Source organism: Pipra filicauda, unplaced genomic scaffold (assembly GCF_003945595.2).
Source record: "Pipra filicauda isolate LSUMZ 115617 unplaced genomic scaffold, ASM394559v2 scaffold92_size2517590_pilon, whole genome shotgun sequence".
Lineage (NCBI taxonomy): Eukaryota > Metazoa > Chordata > Aves > Passeriformes > Pipridae > Pipra > Pipra filicauda.
The window spans coordinates 1,282,284-1,303,852 of NW_024105120.1; the positions used below are offsets into that span (position 1 = coordinate 1,282,284).

Sequence of the window (21,569 nt, forward strand, 5' to 3'; positions counted from 1 at the left end):
GATGAGAAGGAAGGAGCAGTTTCCCAGGAAAAGGGCAGTGAAAGGAGGACTGAAGTCTAACTTTGCTAACTAGAAGTCCGGCATCTAGTGTGGCTGCATCCTCAGTGAAGAAAGAGCTCCAGAGGATGAATAAAAACACCTCTTTGAGATGCCTATCCCAGATAAGATGAGATGCCTCCAGGAAATGCCTCTTTCATTCTTTCTCCGCCAACTGCATAGGGAGCATAAAAAATTACCTTAAACTAAACACCTAGTTAAAAATGAGATGGATGCTAACCCAGAGGAGTATGGAAGGAGAACAAAATGGGGTTCAGGAACAATCAAACACAATGGTAACACTGATCATGTTGCTTTTCACAATCTCTTTCCTTCTCACAGCCACAGCTATAGATAGATAACAAAATCTAATGGGAGAAGCAGTAGAAAGCATTACATCCTGGCCTACTTTTCAAGAATATATGTACCATTGCCTCAGCAGGAGACCAAGAAAACTGCCCTGCCTTAACCTGTCAGACTTTGAGGGCCAAGGCATTTAAAAAACGGGAATAATACCCTCAATTTGCAGATCCTAATTCGTCAATTAAAGGTCACAGGAGGCACAAAAGCACCTATCAGAGCAGTTTTTGCTATCCCTGCAAGCCAAGAGATGTTTTAACTTAAACTGCTTGTCTGAAAATTGTCAGCGGTAGAGAGCGGCATCTGTAACATCTGCCATGATGGGGTAAAAAAAAAGGCAACTAACTGTAGACTCATATACATGCCTGTAAACTTTGGGGCTGGACCATTTGCCAGCAAGCACTGATAGATCTGTACAGCTGACCTCAGTTTTCGAGCATAACTTTACCTCGAACAGCCAAAGATGAGGATATTTGAGTTTTTTTGGCAGACTCCGCAAAAAAATAAAAAAGGGGAAAATTATATATTATTGCTACATAAAATGCCTAAAATACACATAAATGAGTGTAAAAACATGTGTGAGTTAGCAACCAGCTTTCAGTTTCACAGTTTTTAATAGCTGAAACCTCTTTATCTGCTTTCTGATACGGAGGCCAAGTGGAAAGATTGGAACAGGCTCAGTTAATGTGTTTCTACTCAGGTTATATATCGATAGAAGAGTTTAATACCTTTCACAGTGCAATTTATCCCTTCCTGTTACCACTATATTTAAGTTTAGCATTAGAAGAAGAATTCAAAGATACAAATAAAGCAACATATGAATATAGGGCATTTTTGCACTGCCACCATGCTTTGCAATGATAGGCACAGTGATAGGATGTTTCTTCATTGGAAGAAACAATAAATATGTAGGAGTCTACCAGTTTTCACTGAAAGAGAAAAATTAATTTTAAACTCTTTCTCCTAAAAAGACTATCTTCAGCGTCAGAACAAAGGTGGACAACATCCCTTTTGCTTTGTGTCCTGGGGCTGTTTCGCCCTACTTGAGCAAAGCTGGGCAGTTAGAAGGGCTGGTCTCCTGCTTGCATTTTCTTCAGCTGTCCTTCCCTGTGCTGGGGCACATCCAACTTCTCTCTCCTCTACCTCGCCATTTATTTTCATAAAAATTGTAGTAATTAGATATCCTGTCTCTGGAAGTGTTCAAGGTCAGGTTGGATGGGGTTTTGAGCAATCTGGTCTAGTGGAAGTTGTCCCCACCCATGACAAGGTGATTTTTAACATCCCTTCCAACCTAAACCATTCTGTGACTCTAACAGTCTATGAAATGTATGATGTAATAAAAATCTTAGAGATGTCTCCTCTTCTTTCAGGTACAGTTAAAATTGACTGAGTTTAGCAAAAGTTTCTGTCAGATCGACAGATAGACTGTGATATGCATATCCAGTATCTGACTAAGTTTTCCTCCTCATGAAGACTTGCTTAAGAAGCACCAAGTGAATTTAAGTGATTTCTAAGTTTGAAAAGAACAGGCAGGTTTTGCTTTAGAGGTCCAGAAGGCTGTGGCATCTGAAAAGTGACTCCACATAAGTATCCTTCTCTCTACCAAGATACAAATGTTTGGACATGTTGGTTGGTTTTGTTAAAAAAAAATAATTATAATAATGACAACTAAAAATGAAAGCAGCATACTGTGGAACAGAAAATTTGCCTCTACATATTGTTCAAGATTGCTCTGAACAGGTATGGTTTTGAGGGGTGTTTTGTGCCAAGCATATGCTTTTTTCTATAAATAATAAAGCAAGAATAAGGAATTTTTTAAAGGTCATCATTTCCAGCAGTTCCATTTTAAATCTCATCTGATCTACATCTTCCCTGCATCACCATTCCTTCTTCACAGTAGAGGCACAGAAGGGGAATGATGGGAAGGAGAATGGGCTGTAGCCCCACTATGAGAAATATTTTTTCTCAGCTGGTAGAGAAGCAATAGTATTTGCCACTCCTCAGCACAGTCCTGGCACATCCACCTCAGATAACCTTTTAATAATAGGCTTAAGATGCATAAAAGAAGATTTAGGTGGAGGGGGGAGAAGGAAAGAGAAAAGCTGTCTTGTGATAAGATGGAAAAAACTGGGCTGCAATAATATGTGAGGCTTTAAAAACTCCCACACTGCAAACTTTAAGACCAGTTTAGACAAATATCTGTAAGAAGTTGTTTAGATAGTAGTGATTGTATTTGAGATCGGGGATCACCTGAAGATTTTTCAAAATCTCTCCCTGCCCTTTCTAGTATAACGAGAAACGACAAACTAAAACATTAGAACAAAGTCCCACCCAAGGACAGAATTTAATGGTGCTTCCCACTGCCTTTCCCCCATGCAATAAAGACAGATACACGAGTGCTCATCAGGCAAGGAGAGAGAAGGGACCAGGCCTGGATAAGAAGACAAAAGACATGTCATTTCACTTTCTGATTAACTTAAAATTTGCAGGGGAAGCAAGCACTACTTTTGGCACCATTAAATTGGATTATAAGATCTTCAGGGCTCCAAAGTGTCTGTTCAGCTCACCACCTTAATCTTACCTATCACTCTGCCTACATGCACAATACCAAACATTGATAACAATTACCACCACAACAGCTGATTCTTACCATACAAGGATAACAGTCAGACACTGAGATTAAGTGTAGCAGAAGTTCTATGACTACTACAAATGAAACTCCACTGTAGAGCATACTACAAAGAATAAAGATAAAACCTCAGTCTGTCATGCCACTGTTTTCCTTAGCTTTGTCCCATTCATCATTGCAAGCTTTCTACAAGAATCCCTTCTTTCAGTGAAGTGTCAGCTCACCCCACAGACCTACTCTGTACAGGAGCAGTCTGCTATGACCTCTTTTTCACTTAAATTAAAAGCAATAAAAACATATTTCAAATTGTTCACCTATTGTGCTTGAATCACACGCGCTTAACAAAATGCTTTGATGGAGTCCTCACTTAACATTCCTTCTGTCTCAGTGACCTTGACTGTTACTGAACATCTGTTTCACCCTTATCCTGCACTGAAATGTTTTAGACAGATGTAGCTGTAAAAAGTCATTGACCTCAAAATTCAAACCCTTAATTCAATTATTCCTATGAAACCTATAGTTTGTGCATAATTAAGTTAGAAAGAAATGCGGTCACATACTGATTTTTTAATACTCCCAGCAGAAGGGAAAACTTATCAAGAGAGTTCCTACAAAAAGCCACAGTAACCTGGAGACTGGAAATTTCAATGTCAATTGAACTCCTTACCCCAAAGAAAGAAAAAGTCATCTGAACCTATTATTGTGCAAAACTGAAAGGGTCTCCTGTGGGCCTTTGATCATTTTGCATGTCTTAATTCCTTTTTCCAGTCCTTTTGTTTCTGTTATGTGCACTGAGCAAACTGAAAGGAACAATCTGTTACTAATTACTCAGGTCTACTCTGCACTCCCCTCCCAGCACAGCTGAATGCCAATATGTGCCCACAAGGAGCATCCTCACCAGTGACCAAACAGAACTGGAAACAAGCCTCTAATGCTACAGGTGCAGGCTCCAGAGTCCCATTCCCATCACCCTTTCTGCTTTTTCATTTCATGCCCCCTCCACACCATCCCAGGTACACCGTAAAGTTCCTGCACTCAGGGCAGCCTCCCTCTTTCCACTACAAATATTAGCTTTCTGTCACCCTAAATGGTCCCTCTTACACTAACTGCAAAGTTAGCAAGAATAGGACAAGTTGCTGGTAACAACCGTGCACCAAGCTGTGTGTCCTGTTCCCACAGCTGGGCTGCCGCTTCCTGAATCACAAGCACCTCGACAAGGATTACTGCCATGACAGAAAGAGTGGGACTAGGGAAGATGATCTCATGTCGCCTGTCTGCACTCAAGAGAACTACATTTCTTCATGGCATCATACTTGGCACTCAATTGCCTCCTAAAACAGAGGTACAGCAAAGCACTTAAAAGCAGGTAATCATTCTTCCATATCTCTGGCACCGGCTCACCATCTTTTAGGGACTGAAATTGCTTCCACAAAAATAATGAGACTGCAGCCATTAATTCCAGTGGCAACAGAATCAACCTTGGCAATAGATCTTCCCTGCCATTAATAAAGTCTGCTGTTCTTTTTACTAATGCATTTGTTCACAAACACACATAACCAGGCAAAATGTCATGTGGATGCCCTTGGCATTGGATGCCTGGTCATTAATGATTCACATCAAACAACTACCTGTTCAGAGAGCGACTACTTTTTTTTTTTCCCCCAATTTCTATAATCTTTACCCTTCCCTGAAACCTAAAATTCGATACTTACTGATGCCAACAGCTGTAATAAGTTTAATCGCAAGTTCTGGGATTTCACACTGCATAAAGAAAGGTTCCAAAATGTAACGTCCAAATGCCAACGATATCACTGCTGTGGCAGCAGGGCTAGAGTAAAAACAACAAAGTAACAAAATTAATCTGCAGTAGTCCACAGATGTTATTCTTATGGGATCATGCTGTAACTTCACTATCACTGAACTGTGGACCTTAATTTTGGTGCCTGCTGGTAACTGTGCTGACATGTCCCGTGGTTTCTCAATGTAGCATCGCTCAGAGGTTCTGGTCTTGACAGCAACACCTCTGACCACTTCTTACATCCATGCTGCAAAGCAGCCATAACCAGAAAGGAAAAGTACCGACAGAAATCTTTATTCACTTGCTTGAAGTGAACACAGCCAGAACTGGCTTACATGGGCGAAACCCTGAATAAAAGTCAGTTTGAATTTTAGTGGCTAGGTATATCTCGTCCCTCAGAGACACAAGGAAATTAGTTTCAGTCAAGTCGAGAATTCTGGTTTACTGAAAGAAGCACCAAAAACCCACCCAAGTTTGTTATGAAATTCTGAGACAATGAAAAAAAATTAATTAAAATGGGATTTCCTAAAATACAAACAGAATTTGTTCCCTTTTATTGACGAACAACTTCCTAGCACTGCAAGTGACAGCAAAAATCCATGGAGCACAGAAAGCACCTACCATAAAATCAAGAAATGTCAAGAAAAGCAAGCAGTTGTTGGATTTACAAATTTGAAATGCCCATAATATTCATACAGCCTTTCTCCTTGAGACAAGCTAATTGTTTGCCAGAAGCCTTAGCACTGACACGCATTAATAGCAAATTAGCTTTGAATCAGACACTGTCTGCATATTACAGTTCCAGTGGTCTGTTCACGTTCCATTTGGGAGGACACTTTCACCCTTCTTAGGACAGCTGGTGGCATCTGTGCTTTATTACACACCTCACACACTGTAAGGACAAAAGGGCATATGATTCAGTCTCAAAGGATTTCTGAGTTAAACCAAAGTCCATGCAAATGTCTTGTGAAAAAATATACAGCATTTAATAAAATAATACCTCACTTTGATAAAAATGCTATGCAGCAGGGTAAAAATTCTGCAGAGAAGTTGTTATTCTCCATTGAACAACAAAGGAATTTTCCACAAGGGAGTTTCACCTTGGAAACAAAACCCACTTTCTTCATGTTATCACTCAACCCAGAAGTCACACGCTATATTGGACCAAGCTGCAGAGCATCAAAGAGCAGAAGTATCTTCCTCGGAAAGTTTCTGCATGGATGAGCAAGGGCTGCTGCATGTGCATCTCCCATGCACGAGGATGTTCCTCCCACCGGCCAGTAAATGGCTTTGCAAATTTTGCTTAGATTTTTACAGACATTTATGGACTTTACCTCGGTGCAATATTTCTAACTCACATAAGAAAATCACCAGGCCTCCAGTTTTTAAATACTGCAGCCTGCCAAAAATAGTTTGAAGTGCCCTAGATCAGATGAAAGGTCACATCTTTGGAGATGTCACAGACTTTTTTCCTCAGTCTCAGTTCCTTTTCCCAGAACTTGGATTTTCCCCTCCCATTTTAAGGAAAAGCCTTTTTAAAAAAGCAGTCGCTGCTATCTGCACCACTCTGTTTCTAAAATCATAGCTCCCAAATTACACCTCTAATAAATAGCTTTGTCTCTGGCATTCCCATGTCTGGGAGGAGATGTTGCTGGCAGTGCAGTAAATCAGTGGATGTCGAAGTTCAAAGAATGGAGCAATATTCAAAAAATGTGCAGGTGGGCTGTTTAGGGACACAGCCTAGTGGTGGATTCAGCCGTGCTGAGTTAATGGAGGTCTTTTTCAACCTCAGTGATTCTGTGCTTTTCCTTCTGACTACAATCCTACAGGCAGGCTGGCAGCCCTCAATAGCTCTGTGCTCAGCAGCAGATAGAAAGCACATGAGCAGCTTTCACTGAGGGGGAAGGACACAAAATGCCACCAAGGGAGGAGCAGGTCAGCGCCACAACAAATACCACAGGTGAGTCAGGCACCTGGCAGTGCACTTTTACCCAGCCTGCATTTAGCAACCACCACAGACTACAGACAATGCAGTCACATGGTCATCTTCACTTGTTCGAAAACTAGTTGTTTGGGACTTTTTTCAAGGTATGTATATCTATAAAATACTCAAAACCTGACTTTTGGGGAGAAAAAAAGTTCACACTTGCACTGGATGAGGAGCAAGGCATAACTAAACAGCAGGTGAGGCACAGTTTAATCAGTATGTGGGCAGAGTTTAAGTGTGTTCTACACAGCAAAGTAGTGCCTGTAGAGATATATGTAGGAAATGTTTACTTTGGTTGCAACTGCTCCACCAGCTTGTGAGTGTGATAATCCTGCAATCTTTGAGAGGAAAACACAGCTTAGCTGAGAAGTGTCTGCACAACTTCATCTGCCGATAACAAATATAGACAGATATTTGGTCTCAGCTTCTTTGATAGCAGCAGCCAATTAGTTTCCTGATGCAGGAGTCAGGTATAAAACTCTACACAGAGGTTCGGCAGCGCTGCTCTGATCATCACAAGTTATAACATGTACACCTCCCTTGCTGCCTCTCTGGCTGATTAAAGAGTTCACTGATGTTCGTTCCCATGCAAGATGATTATTTTCTGGGTGTGGGGCAGATCATGATGACTAAGAGTATTTTCATTACATTCCTGGGACACTGTCATACGTAAAAAAATAATTATTTTGTGAGGAGAAGAATTCACGAAGCCTGGTTTCTTGTGGGTGTTTGTGCCTGGGTTAATAAGGTCCCTCTGCCTAACAAGGTGCAGGTTAAGAAGGGGATTTGTAACACTGCTCTCTTTTGTTGATTCTGTGACGTGAAATGATATAGCTGTTCACAGCACTGTGAAAACATAGGTCTCATTCCTCTGCCTGATTTTCATTTTTGGCAGAAGGTTAATACAGTTGAGACATTTGCCCTTTCATCACACTTGATGGAAATTACGCAGTTAATTCAAAGGTTATGTGTGGGTGGGGAGGATGCGAGGGACCATCTGACACAAAATTATTTCCTCCGGAAACAACATAAGGATTTATGTATTCACAATGACTCAGCACTGTCAGCACTTTTAAACTCAATAATCTACGTTAGAACTTGTTAATGTTATGTAAACATAGTTGTGATCCGAAATGAAGCTTGTGCTTTTGTGACTAATCTGCTGATTGAGGAAGAGAGGGGAAAGGAGTGCTAACCAGCCTGAGGTGGGGATGGAGCATTCCCAAAGTCATTATGCATAAGTGAGTTGCCCTGTTCTACATGTATCAAGCTCTCCAACGTCAGCAATACTGTAAAAATAAAAAGAAAAATTCAAAGGGCCACATGTGAGTTTGATACAAAGATCCATTTACATTATGTTTATACAACGTCAAAGGCTCACAAACCAAAACACCACTTTGGACATTTTAGATATGTGAAGACTTAATGTCGCTTTATTTGGTCAGCTAGTGCTTTTCACAGTAAAAGTTCTCCAACACCCCACAAAAGCAAAAAATGGGGATCCAGGCTGACATATAAAGCACACATGGTGCTCCTGACTCTGAACACTGCTGGGCAATAGCTTCATCAGGAGTTATTCCTCTGTCCACAGACAACAGCAACTGCTCTAAAAGCTACTGCCAAAACTCAGAAAATTTAAAGGTGATTTCCCTCTCCCACTGTACTATATCTAGGTATGGGTTTTATTAGTGACAATAATGGATACAGTAAGCTTAGCAAAATTAAAGCAAGTAGTTTAATTTGTGTGGCAGGTAGTTTTCTTAGAATCTTTTATTTCCCTCATACACGTCTTCTTGAATGTTTCAATACTGACAAGCAAAATAACATTTCTAAACTCTCTGAAGCAACTATACTAAAAGAACACAGTTAATTGATCAAGATATAATTTATTTGTTTTGCCCATCATGTATTGGACATTTTTCTTTATGACTGAAAAGCATTTTCCTATCAGAAAAGAAACAGAAAAGTCACATTACACTTACCGAATAATGAGTAGTTCAACCCAGACTCTCACAAAAGCAGGTAATGGGCCAAAGGCCTCCAGGATATAGGTGTAGTGACCACCAGATTTCTTAATGCATGTTCCTAGTTCAGCATAGCAGAGGGCACCTATGAGAATTAAACTGTGGTATCAGAAGAGGCATCCAGAAATACCTTTCAAAACATTTACAGGCCAAACAACAGAGCTGCCATGGTATCATACCTACTTTTTATAGATTTATTTTTTCCAATCAATTTTGTAAGTCCCAATTCATTCAGCTAGACATGCAGTTGACCAAACTGTACATATATAAAGTTACATTTATTTGTAAAGCCACTGGACAAGCTATTTACTATCAACAAGCATTGTTACTCATCTTCATCTTGTGAAGAGGGACAACAAAGCAGGGTGTCACACCAGCTACCCTACTTCCCAGACAGCCAGACTCCACTACTAAGTGAAAGTTTTCTGACACATTTGCTTGTTGTCAAAGGCTGCTCAGCTCCTTTCAACTTTAGAGATGCCTCGTTCAACCTCTGAAGAAAATCCTGAAGACTGTATTACCTCTTCTCAGCCACAGGCAAAAGCAACCAACTGACAAAAATTCGGAAGCAGGAACTGCAAATTAAGAATTTTCCTCGAGAGTACTCCTTATATACTATATACAAAATTCAGGGGATGGCTTAGCCCTGGCTTTTCAACACTAGTGGAGTGGTTTTGTGTGCTACAAATGCAGTGAAAGCTCAGGACCCACCATTCAGTCACCAAGCCAGGGGATTCTCAGGTCCACGGGTGGGCTGCATCAACAGAGAAGTGTACCAAAGCTGATAAACACAGGTAGACCTTTCAGAAGAGACTGAGAAGCCAGATGAAAATAGTAATAAAGTTTGTAAGCACTGTACAACACAGAGTTAAGCTCAGCAACATATACAAATTCATCTCAGCTCTGTTCCTTGCATGCTTTCATGCCACAACACTTTTAGATAAAAACTAGAGTTGTCAAAACATCACACGTACAAGCCCATTAAAGCTGAACCACATAATGACAAATTCCATCCTTGCTCATTTGCTTTGGGGCTTTGCAAAAACGTGGCAGCTTTTATCTATTCTTCAGCTTACCTGAAAGTGTACTTAAAGGAATCCCTATAGCCACATTAAAAAAAGCTATTGCTGGGTTTTCTTTCGCCAGGCTCCTCTGTGGAAGTTCAGGATGAAGTTAAATTGTTTCAATACCTGTTATACACACAGCCTCAGCAAGACCTTAAGTGACCTTAACGTGTGATTTAACTATAATTGAGTCATGGAGGAATTAAAAACAACCATAGGGGGAAAAAACAAAAACAAAAAGACACGAGAAAAACAAAATTGTAAGAGATCCACTTTGAGAAAGAGATAGTATCTTTTGTTGGGCCAAATTACATTCTTCATATCTAGAGGTCTAGAGCTACAAATTCTGTCTCATAAAAGAGATTTTCTTTTCTTTTTTTTTTGTACAGACTTTACTTCACAACCAGAAAATCACTACTACTACAGTTACAGCCAAAAATGCGGTGCTTAAGCAAACTCTGTGTTGACTAAATCAAAAGACCAAGGTCTTCTGACAGTTTCAAATTGATTCTGAGGCTTTTCTTGATAGGAGAATTTTGATTACAGGCAGGACTTCCATGTTCATACAACAGATTATGCTGCACATTGTACCAACACATTTAACATTTGACCCAAATGGGTCCTAACTCACACTGTCTGTTTGGCCTGGGTGGGCTCAGCCTGTAAACCATCTGTGTCTTCCTAAAACTCAGAGCCAACTTACACAAGGTGGCATTTGCCTGTTCCACCTATTAAGCAGACACAGACACGTGTTAGTCCTTATTTGTCCTCTTTACCTCCTGCCAGTAAACAGCTCATTTCTGTTTTAAATAAAGCCAATATTCATGTTAGCTCTTCAGCTTCTTTGAGATTAACTCACTAAATAGGTCAATGAACCCTCTGTCCCGCAGAGGCCGGGGTGGGGTTTTCCACTCTGAATGGGGGTTTTGTGTACTGAACAACTGAACTGGACTTCTTCAGAATTTAACACTCTTCAAGAATACACAGAATTAGTAAAAACTCCCACGATAAGCAGGCCGGCAATAAAACTCCCATGACAAATTTGCTTCCAACGCACTGTTTGTGGTAGCCCAGTCTTTGAAAGCAACATCATGAGTGAGGAATGAAGTAAAGCGATGGGGAGAGGGGTTATTAGTGTTATTGTTTTGCTCCCTTTCATGCCAATACAGCTTACATACAGTGGGAATTATTCCTCTCAGACCTTGCTCTAGCCTCTAGGGAACTAAGTGGAGCTGTCTAAACATTTCAGTGGTGTTCAAGCCACATGACCCGTATCTCCAGCTGCTGGGGGCCTTACAAGTCAAACGTAAACTACCTCTTACAGACAGGAGAAAAATATTATACATACAGCACATTTTATTGCATAAAACGAACATTTGCTTTTCCTGTTCCTTTAGGGACCCATAAGAAACAATAATTTACGCTTCCAACTTTCACCAGCTGGGTGCTGGGGGTGAGGTGGGCAGGGGCTGCAGATCTTTGCGCCCTCCACAAACCTTCTGTAGCCCCATTGGTCCTCAAGCTCTGCTCTGTGACTTGCTATCCAATAGTAAAATCAGACAAATAATCACGATAATCCACCGGCCGCCCCTCCGGACCAATTAGAAACTTTGCAGGGACTTACCAAAAAGTGAGAGGATACCACATGCTGTCCAGACAGTCAAGGACATGCCCACGCTGCCTGTGTTCTTCAGGATGCCTTTGGGAGAGATGAAGATGCCAGCTCCAATGATAGTGCCAATTATGATGGATATCCCCCTCAAAAGCGTCACTTTCTTCTTCAGCACAACTTTTCCCTCCAGGGCTGGCTGTCCGCTGTCCAGAGAGGACAACCTGCCATTAGCTTGCCCCTGCAAGTAGCTTCCATTAGAGACCGTGGGCAGAGCAGCTTTCCTAGGCATGCTACAGTGCCACCAGCACACTGACGGCAAGCACAGGCAGAAAAGTTTTCAGCAGGAACTCAAGGCTTTTTTTTCCCCCCCTCTCTGTGTAGCCAACTACTTTGTCTCTTCCTCTGTCCTCTCTTATCTTTCCAGCTGCTCCTACGCACAGGTAACAAGCTCCTAAAGAGTATGTGAGCCCTTCCTGCGATCGGAGCCTGGCTCAGGAACACCTGCGCTTTCACACAGTGAGCTGGTACTGCCCTATCATTGGAAACCAGCTCAGCTTCCGCGTGGACTTGTATTTAAGCTCTTGTCATACCAAGTTACTCCAGCTGAATGATGATGCAAATTCTCCAGGTTTGCATCAGCCATTTGAGAAAACTCTGGCATTACTCAGCATTTCACTTTTTTCCGGCCACCCCCCCTCCTTTTTTTTTTTTTTCCTTCTTGAACCGTAGGGGCATGTTGCACAACTGACCTGAGGGTGGTGGGAAGAACAAAGGACTCGCAAGCAGACCGAGCCAAACCTGGCCAATCAAGCTAAGCACGTCACCCTCGACACCCCGAGACACGCTCCCAATTTTTTTTTTTAAAGCAACTCGCAGCCAGAAACAAAAGCCTGCCTAAACATAAAGCTCGTCAGAGCGCAAGGGGAAAAGAAATCAAACAGGATACGTCATCTCTGGGTCTAATCCAATTTCATTCTCGAAAAACTCTTAACAAAAAAGTTAAGTTTGCAGGGGCTGAACTTCTTGTGTTGCCCTTGATCAGTCTCTCCCCACGTCTATGTTACTTATTCGGAAATCTGTGTTGGGACCAGGACCTACCTAAAGGATAATACAGCCCCCGTGTTACCCCGAGTTGCTTAGCAACACCCCCCAATCAGCCTAAAGAACAGCCAGGGGTTACTTCCACAGAAGGGTGATTTTCATATGCGCAGCTTGTTTCCAGGATGTCGGTAAGCAGCACCGCAACACCACTTCTCCTTAAAAAATTATAATTAAAGTTTACGGCCGACTCGAGCGTGTGATCCGGCAGCAGGAGGGCAACACCCTAGAGCACGGGATCTCCAGCAGCTCAGGAATCAGCATGGGATTTTTTTGTTGTCGCAGAGCTTCCCTGAGCCCATAAACAGGTAATCAGATGCATACGTACATTTGTTTCACGACCTGGTCATTCAAATTCAAACCTGAGCAATTAAACTGTTAAAAAGAGGTGCATTTCCCCAAAATAACGCAAAAATCTACAGTCTTCAAATACTTGTGACCTAATCAAGGGACAGGCTGTGCAATGTATGTCAGAGGGGACAAATCCTTCCTGGCATATAGCTATTGTAGCTGCTCATGGCTTCAGATTAGATCAGTGAAGTGAGAAATTACTGCTGCAGTTACTGCTCTTACAGGTATTGCTTAATTAGTACCCAGGTTTGACAGGGAAAATAAGATAAGTTAAACCATTTTATCATTCAAAAAGCAGGCACTGAGCTCAGAGCACAACTGTGCTTTCAAATTCATGTGAGAAAGAGGAAATCCAGGACTATCAACACGCTGCAGCTGTAAAACTTCAGTGTTTTTAAAGCCTCGTATTTTCAGTTATAACTCACCTGTAATAGTTGGCACTGAGATAAAAGAAGGCACAAAAAAAAAGCTTATCTGGTTTAAATGCACACAGGTAAAAAGCAAAGTGGTTGTAGATTTTGACTGCGTAGCAGTCAAGTAGTGCTTGCCTGTTTTCTGAACATATCTACTTCTCCCTCATCTACTGATATGCTCAGCAGCTGATCCCCCACTTCCCTGTACAGCCCACACTCCTGTTGTCACTGCACTGAGTGCCCAACCTTTTTGGGAAGTGACCGTCCCTCCAGTATGTGCTATTGGTGACTGCACAGACCGACGGCAGGCGGGATCTTCTCACAGCCGGTTTTCGAGGAAGTAGTTACATGCAAAGCCAGGACCAGGTGGCACGCTATGGCAAGTTGTTTTCCCCTGATGCACATTTCACACACTGCCCCCCAACAAGATTAGGCAACTACATCAAATCAAACCAGCAAAAAGCATTAACTACAGACATGGACTGGGCTGATGACCTTTAATTTTCAAAGGCTCATTAATGAAGAAACACATGACATCTTCAAACATCTACTACTTTGAGGTAATCATTTCTAACTGGTGTTTATCCTTTATTTACACAGGAAGATGGTTCCAAGATCAAACTTAAAGCTCAATAACCAGACAATCCTGAGGCAGCTCCCAGCAATCCAGTTGGCTGCAAGAGCCATCCAGTACAAATGTTGGGCAGTATAATGGCTTTCAAGTATCATTTGATCACTGGCCAGAAGAATACATGTTTGCCCTTCGGACATAGCAATTAACGCTCTCCCACGCAGGGAAAAGGGTGTTTGCTCCTTCTGTGGTATCAGATGGCATGCATGCAAAGCTTAGGACCACATGAAATTCCCAGAGGAACTTAGAAGGTGGGACCTGAGGAAGGCTGGATGCAGAAGACTCTTTTTCTTAACTACTGGCAGCTCACTCATTGACCTCGCTATTTGTAGCCTCCCCCGTGAGTACTGTTGTGCACACTGCTTCTCAATGCTACCCACTAAAAATAAGAAAAATAGGAGCAGTTTTTCTCCTTCGAGTTCCAGCTTTACTTCCAATTATCGGTTCCACCCAGGGTAGGGAATGTTTATTTGGTGTTGGGGGATTATTTGTTATATTCTGGAAATTTCATGAGAATTTTCCATCACCTGAGCTCAGTCCTAAGGAGGGCATGAAGCTGGAAGAGGCTCGTAACTGTCTGCTGCCCCCATTACACAGTATACTCACAAAATCTCTTCTGATTATTTGTAGCCCACCATCACTTTTATTTGAATTATTCACCACAGAGTGAGAACCACTATGCAAACACAAGAGACAAGGTTCAGTGTCTTTTCAGAGAGCTCTTCTGAAAACGCAGGGCTTAACCTGTCCAACACCCAGAACAGCCCCATTCTTCCATAAAAACTCACTCTAAAAACAGAACAAAAAGGTATAAGGTGCAGTTTTCTCTAGACTGAAACTATTTGAAGCAATGTTTCTAAAAATGATACTCTGAAAATAAACCTTCAGCCTCTTGTAGCAGCTGGCATTGTGCACAGCCTTTTATTGTTTCTCTCCACTTGTTTTTTTTTTTCCCAGTTCATACAAGTCGTCCTACACCTATACCCAGCAAAGACCTAAACCACCAGCAGAAAGGTTCATCTCCCCAGGCTGGTTGCCTGCTGCCATGGGTGGGCTCTGGTGCACAGGACCTGTCACGGTGTGAACAACCTTTCTGTCAGCTGCACCTCACTACTCAATGCTCGAGCATCACACAGAATAATGGTACTACAGTGTTTCACAGACCCAAACAGTCCTGACACAGGGTCACCCCCATTTACCACACTCGTAGAGCTTGTGCTGATACCAGGACACAGCTCCATCTTTCAAAAGGAGCTATAATTTTGATATTTTCCCTGGGAAATGCTAACACACACACACACACACACAGAGCATTCCCTTTTATGCTAATGCTACAAGAAACACAGCGGAGTGAAGGACCTAAAATTCAAGCCTGAACTTGAGTTCCCACTTCTCAAGCCCACAAAACCCACAATTTCTAGGTGTAGAGAGCATACCTTGACAATCCTTCCAGGCATTTGTATATCAGCTTATTGCATCCAACAAATCCAAGGAGTCACAAGTCAGGCCTCCAGGCCACACATTGCCACGCTGACTGGAGACACGGGAATAAAAGAGGAAGTACAGCAAGACTGAAGAGGCGAGGAAAGCCCCAAACTCTTTTATGTGGGTGGTGTGGCATGAAAAATGTTGTTTAGAAAACTGATCTGAGTCTTCTCTGTATAATGCCGAGTTGTTTGTGAGCCTCGGAAAGCAGCCCTGTAGGAAGGCGGTAGTCTGGTTTCAAATGTCAAAGGATGGCAAAATACCTAAAAGTATTTGTTTCATGTAGATAATCTAGCATCAAAAAGTTTTGACTGGGGATTTTTGCTCCCTTTGTAGTGCTGAGGAGGAGTTTAACTAGAGTTAGGGGGGAAAAAATAATCTGTAAGCATTTAAGAACTAAGGTGTCCTTGGGAATTAAGTGAGAACAAATCATCATGAAGTAACAAAAATCTCAGCAGATTGGGATGGGTTTTTTAAGTTATAATGCAAACAGAACTCTGAGAAGATTGAAACAATTTGTTATTATCTCTACTACAGGTCAAAGCTTTAGTTAAAAATGGAATTACTGAGAATGTTAGGGGGAGTGTTATTTTGTAGTCGGAGACTTACAAATTACTCGCCTAATTATTTTGCATTCCACTTTGTGCTGAATACAAAGATGATATTTAGCAGCAAAACAAAAACTGAGAAGGAATGAAATACACATCCAGCTTACAGGCTTAAAAAATAAGATAAAACCACTATAAGAAATCCAAAAGCAATTCAAATATTATTTCTTATATTTTCAGTCAAAAGCTTCCAATAAAAGGCAGGAAACAAACAGAAATCTGGTATCAAGAAGACTGCAGACAACAATAGCAGTCTAGAAGGCAAATACTTCTGAAAGTTTCCCTGTCTCCCATTTGCTGATAGCTGCCAGTCAATTTTCGGCTGGAATAGAAAAGAAAAAAAAAAGGGATTTCAGAAATCCTTCCTATTTTTCTCCCTATTAAAGCTCTATTTCAAAAGACATGATGATTTTGCCTGATGGTTTGACAGTTTAATGGATCTTTTTTAAGCAGACAGGAATCATTAGTACCTGGTACCAAGCAAGAAAACTCCTCGTGAGAGAAAGACGATTTTTACTGAGGGCCTGTGTGTGTGAAAACATGAGTGTGTTTTATACCACCTCATTTTTCATATTCAGGGCATATGTATTCATAACCTAAGCAGTGCTGTACATAAATATTATTCTTGAGTTTTCTGTGTTTGCATTTCTCATCAGCAGAATAAGACAACAATTCTCAGAGTCCCTATGTTATTGTTCCTCAGCTTTTGGATGAAAACACTGAGATACCTCATGACACTCAAGAAATCAAGACCTCAGAGTAAATTTCCATCAAAACTGCATGTGCTGAATACCTGGCACGATGGTAAGATTGCTGGCAGCTTCAGGGAGTCAGGATTTTACTTGGGCTGACTCAGGCTAGGCTGGGCATGTGAACAGAATTAATTGGCACTTCAGAAAAAAACTGTCTTTGGAAAAAATCAAGATAGAGACAGAATTAGCACTGAGTATGCTTTCTACCCCATTTTCCCATTTTTCGTATGAGAATTCTTCACACTAGATAAAAAGCTTATAAAGAAAACATACCACAGCTACATAGATTATCAGGTTTAAACTTGGCTCTTTAACCACTTCTTGTTCACTCTTATTGTATTTTTCATACAATTTATACAGTATCATCTATCCATTTGGATTACTCTTCTATTTATCCAAGTGCTGAACTTTCTGGGAGTCATGTTTTTTTTCACTATAAATCAAACCATTCTTTTTTTAAAAGGGTTACCTTATCCCAATTCACGGGTGTGGCAGGCAGATTCAGCCAGTGAATTCTGTTACGAAAATAATGCATGCAAAATTCTGGAGAAGGGAGTTCAAGAATTTAAGCAAAGTTTTAATTTACTGAGCACTCAATGGGGAAATCTTTCAGATCCCTTGGATCTGAACTGCAGTTCCTTACTCCCACCCTTAACAGAAGGTCACCTGTCTTTCCCATCATATTAAGCAAGCTCATTCCCCTTCTGTTGCATAAACTTGGATTAGATGGAGCATATATGCAAAGTTATTTGATTTTCCCTAAACAGAAAACTACACTCTTACCCAAGAATAATTGTAATGGGACTTTTAGGTCCCATTTAGTTCTCACTCCTCTCACAATTGCCATATGCAGCAATAGTTGCACCTATGGATTTCTCTTTTTGTTCATTTAATGTAGGGGTTTTTTATGCCTGGAAACCAAAAAAGTCTTGGCTGGGGCCTTGTGCAGGTCATGAATGTAATAAGGTCAGGCTCCAGTCAATAAGCTCCTTCTTCAGCATCAGGTCAGGGCTTCTTTAGCATCAGGAGCAATGGCACAACATCTTCATCAATAAAGATGGACAGAAGCATCTCAATTAAGGGTTGAAGCAGTGACAGAGTTTACCACAAGAAGGGATTTAAACTGCAGATAAGCAAAAGCACATGTGTGCACAGAAATGACTGGCAGTCAATCATTCACACTGCCATCGTAATTTAGCACTGAAATGAAGCCTATGGATCCTACAGGGAATCATTTTATTGGCATCTAAATGCCCATACTATGTCTTCTTGAAGTATTAAGAACTCCATCAGAAAAAGCGCTTGCTTGGAGCGCCGCCAAGGTGCTTCAGCGGTTTGTACTAGTGCAGCCCCATATATTATTCTCACATTTCAATAGAGAGGAGCATCTTAGTGCTGAGGTCAGCCTCTGCTTCTTCTTTGAAAGTGAAGTTCCTGTTTTCCACGTTCACAATCTGTTCTTCAGAGACACTGTCTATTCAAGCACAGCAATTTTACCATGTTTTGTGACATTTAGTAAGAAGATTTTGAAGACAATGTACAGCAGATGCACACTGTGTGTAGTCTTGATGAGGGTATTTCTGACTTGTCTACTCTGGACTTTAAAATGTTGTGCAAAACAACTACCATGTCAGAAATCTGCCCTCTTTCCCCTCCCCAGTGAGTTGGTCCAGTTTACCCAGCGTCTCAGAAGTCCAGTCTCCAGGACAACAAGAAGTAGTGACATGAATTTCTAAGTATATTTCTAACCCATTCTTCACATATAAGCTTAAAAACAGCCAACAGCTCAACTCTGTGCATAATGCACCAATTCCAGCATTTTTCCATCCCTCCCACATTTAATCTAGTCCAAAGATTAAGACAGAAAGCTTTTCTACCCAATGCCTCTACTCTTACCAAAGACTCTTTTACAACAAAACCGACACTAACCTCAGTTTTATTCTTCTTTGTTAGTACTTTGCTTGCACTTCAAAGAAGAGAGTTGAGAAGATTCTAAAATTACACACTTTGAGGACTCTTGCCTTAAAATAAATGAATATAATCAGTATTGCTCACACTTTTCCAGGGGGTCCAGGCCCCTCACTGTCCCCTCACAGGGATGGTGGCAGAGAGGGATTCAACAGAATAAAAGACTCTCACTCCTCTTGAGTCAAAACAGCACATGAAGTTAACTGGGGTCATTTCCAAGTAGCACAATACCTCCCTATAACAGGTACTCACTCCTGTGGCAATACAGAAGGCTTGAAGAGAGGGAGTACAGAAAGATGCTGCACTGTAAATCATGTGAACACTTACACATGATTAGGTCAAAGTACCACAGAAATTTAAATCAGGGGAAACTGAGCTGCTCCTGTATCAGTTTCTCTTCAGGTTACCCAATGTAGGGTTTTATTTATTCCTAATTAAAGAAAAAAAATATTTACTTGGACAGGAGAATAGGCTAAGCAGAGAGATGATGCTAATCATCTGAGTATACTTTTTACTAACAACTTCAGTTTATAAAACCCTTCCAGAGAAACTAGGGAAAATAGCCCAATTCAGCTTTCTGAAAACAAACATAGATTTAAAGGCATCTCCTCAGACACGACAGCAATGAATCTGGTACATAAAGAATATCTTGCCATTAATTCTTGCTTTATTTTAGTTTTTGATCTTTATTTCTCACCTTTTCTCCAACCTAAAGCACACTCTCTAAAGCCTGAACTAAAGTAGAAGCCATTCCAAATTTCTTCTTACTTTTCCTTATTTTTCCATGCCCCTTTCCAGGGGGTAATGAATGCTCAGGTCTCAGTGAATCTCCAGGAATAATGCAGAATTCACTCTTTGACCCAGATCCCCATCGTTATCCCACATAGCTCAACTAAGCCTACACCAAGCCAAGCAGCTTAACTCAGAGCCTCTCCTGTCCTGCCTGCCCCTCGGGCCAGTTTTACTCTTTGGAGGAGGACATGACCAGTCAGTTGAGCCAGCTTTGTGTGCCCACAGTAGTGCAGAGACAAGCAGAAATCTTGGTGAGGAAGCAGCAGTTCCCAGGTTGCCTTTTGGCATTGGTGCCATTCCTTAACCTGTTCTGGGGGATGCTGCATCTCCTTCCCACCAGCACAGAGTCAACTCGACTCGAAGTACAAAGGCAGGAATTCTCATTTTTCTCTAAGCACAGTAAGAATGAGAAATATGATTACTTTATTTCAGGTAATTAGGGAGTAATTCTATTGATTCTCTCCTTCCACTGGTCCTCACCTTCTAAGTGAGAAAGGCTTTATCATCAAGGAAGAATAGAAGAGGCACTAACCCAAAAGTTCCAACAAATCCCATAACCAGAGCAGAGAGCTTTCTGAAGCACTCTCCTCTTTGTATGGCCAGCCTTGTTAATCTTCACAGAATGGAGGATATCACCATGAAACACAATGTAAAGGACTGAAAGGTCAAAGTAGTAAAGAATTTTATTTTCTATAATGTATTTCGCATCATATTTCTAATATTGCTTCTCCTGACAAGAGCTATTCTGAACACACTGGGCAACAAAATAGAAATTCAATGTCCCTACAACTGTCGGTCAGAGAACTGGAAATGAGAAACGATGCTCTGAGTCACAGTCCATCTTCCTAACACTACCTTCATCTCCCCATGCAGGCTAAATGAAGTTTTCCTGGAAGAGTTCCCTTTCCTCTTGTCTTCTGCATGGCATGCACAAGCAACCATGTATTTGGGAACCTGTGCACCAACACAGTGATAGATGGGTGTCTCCAGGATTTGAGAGAGCCTTTTACATACCCTGTTTTGGTTTTATCTTCTGAGCTTATTCTACCTCATCTATCCAGATATGCAAAATCCACCTCTATAAACTTCCAGATCTCCTAATAAGTGAACTCTTCTGGGGGTAAAAGACTCACACATTTTTATTTCCTCTTGCATGGCCTTGCATTTAATTCCTCTTTTTCCTTTCTGGTAATTACTGACTTGGGAGGGCAGAGAGCAGAGGGAAAGGTGAGGAGAAAAGCCAGGAATTGTGCCAACCTCAGGTTTTAAAAAGTTTTCTTCTCTATTTTGGCAGCAAACTTCTGCATTAGTTGTCTTGCATTCCATAACTGTAGGTATTACTATGCTTCATTTTTAAGGGGAAAATGTCAGAGTATGCAGAAGTAATTCCAAAGCTACAAAGCAGGAATGCTTCAGCCTCTGTATTCTGGATTTTCATATGTTTATTGGCAGTTTCTGTAATTGAAGCAGCAGATTCAAACTCAGCACCATAAAATATATAATGAGGTGTAACTACAAAAGTTTACTGGGTTAAAAGGAAACCTACAACTATTTTGTTCAGAAAATAAAGCCTGAAGCTAAAAAAAAAAAAAAATAAAAAAAAATCTGGGAACAAAATCAACTATGCATTAGTTTGGCTTTTTTTCTTGATAATGAAGGTCTAGGTGCTTAGCTATCACCCAGAAAATGAAATTTTGTCTCACCAGGGAGTGTGCAACCATGAATGAAGGGACTTTGGCTTCTTTCTCTGCAAGCAGCTGACAGGCTACTCTCTCTCTCTATTGACAGAGTCTAGGGATGACATGCCCTTGTTCCTGTTCAGGTATGAAAAGAGCCAGCCATATCTATACAGCAATATCCATCATGTTGAGAAAAGGATGCTTCTTTCCTGAGGACAAGACAGATGTGTAGTTTAAAACCTCTCAGTGACCAAAATCTCTTTCTTACCCAGTTGCCAGCTG

General features: G+C 41.2%; 1 protein-coding gene and 1 long non-coding RNA gene across 3 annotated transcripts in view; one reads left to right on the top strand and one right to left on the bottom strand.

Moving 5' to 3' along the window:
* Positions 1-21,569, bottom strand: part of SLC7A11 (solute carrier family 7 member 11) — a 70,713-nt gene that overhangs the window by 45,934 nt on the left and 3,210 nt on the right. The window contains exons 3-5 of one of the 2 annotated variants that reach the window (XM_039391270.1): positions 11,523-11,748; positions 8,793-8,919; positions 4,738-4,853 (exon numbers count right to left, since the gene is read on the bottom strand). In XM_039391270.1, coding sequence (XP_039247204.1) covers positions 4,738-4,853; positions 8,793-8,919; positions 11,523-11,748 — 469 coding nt within the window. Of the gene's footprint in view, positions 1-4,737; positions 4,854-8,792; positions 8,920-11,522; positions 12,624-21,569 lie in introns of those variants that run through there. The other variant, XM_027729643.2, reaches the window with a different exon arrangement.
* On the top strand, positions 12,776-14,903 carry LOC120325304. Its single transcript, XR_005567230.1, has 2 exons — positions 12,776-12,916; positions 13,973-14,903. It is a non-coding gene; the product is annotated as an uncharacterized LOC120325304 (long non-coding RNA).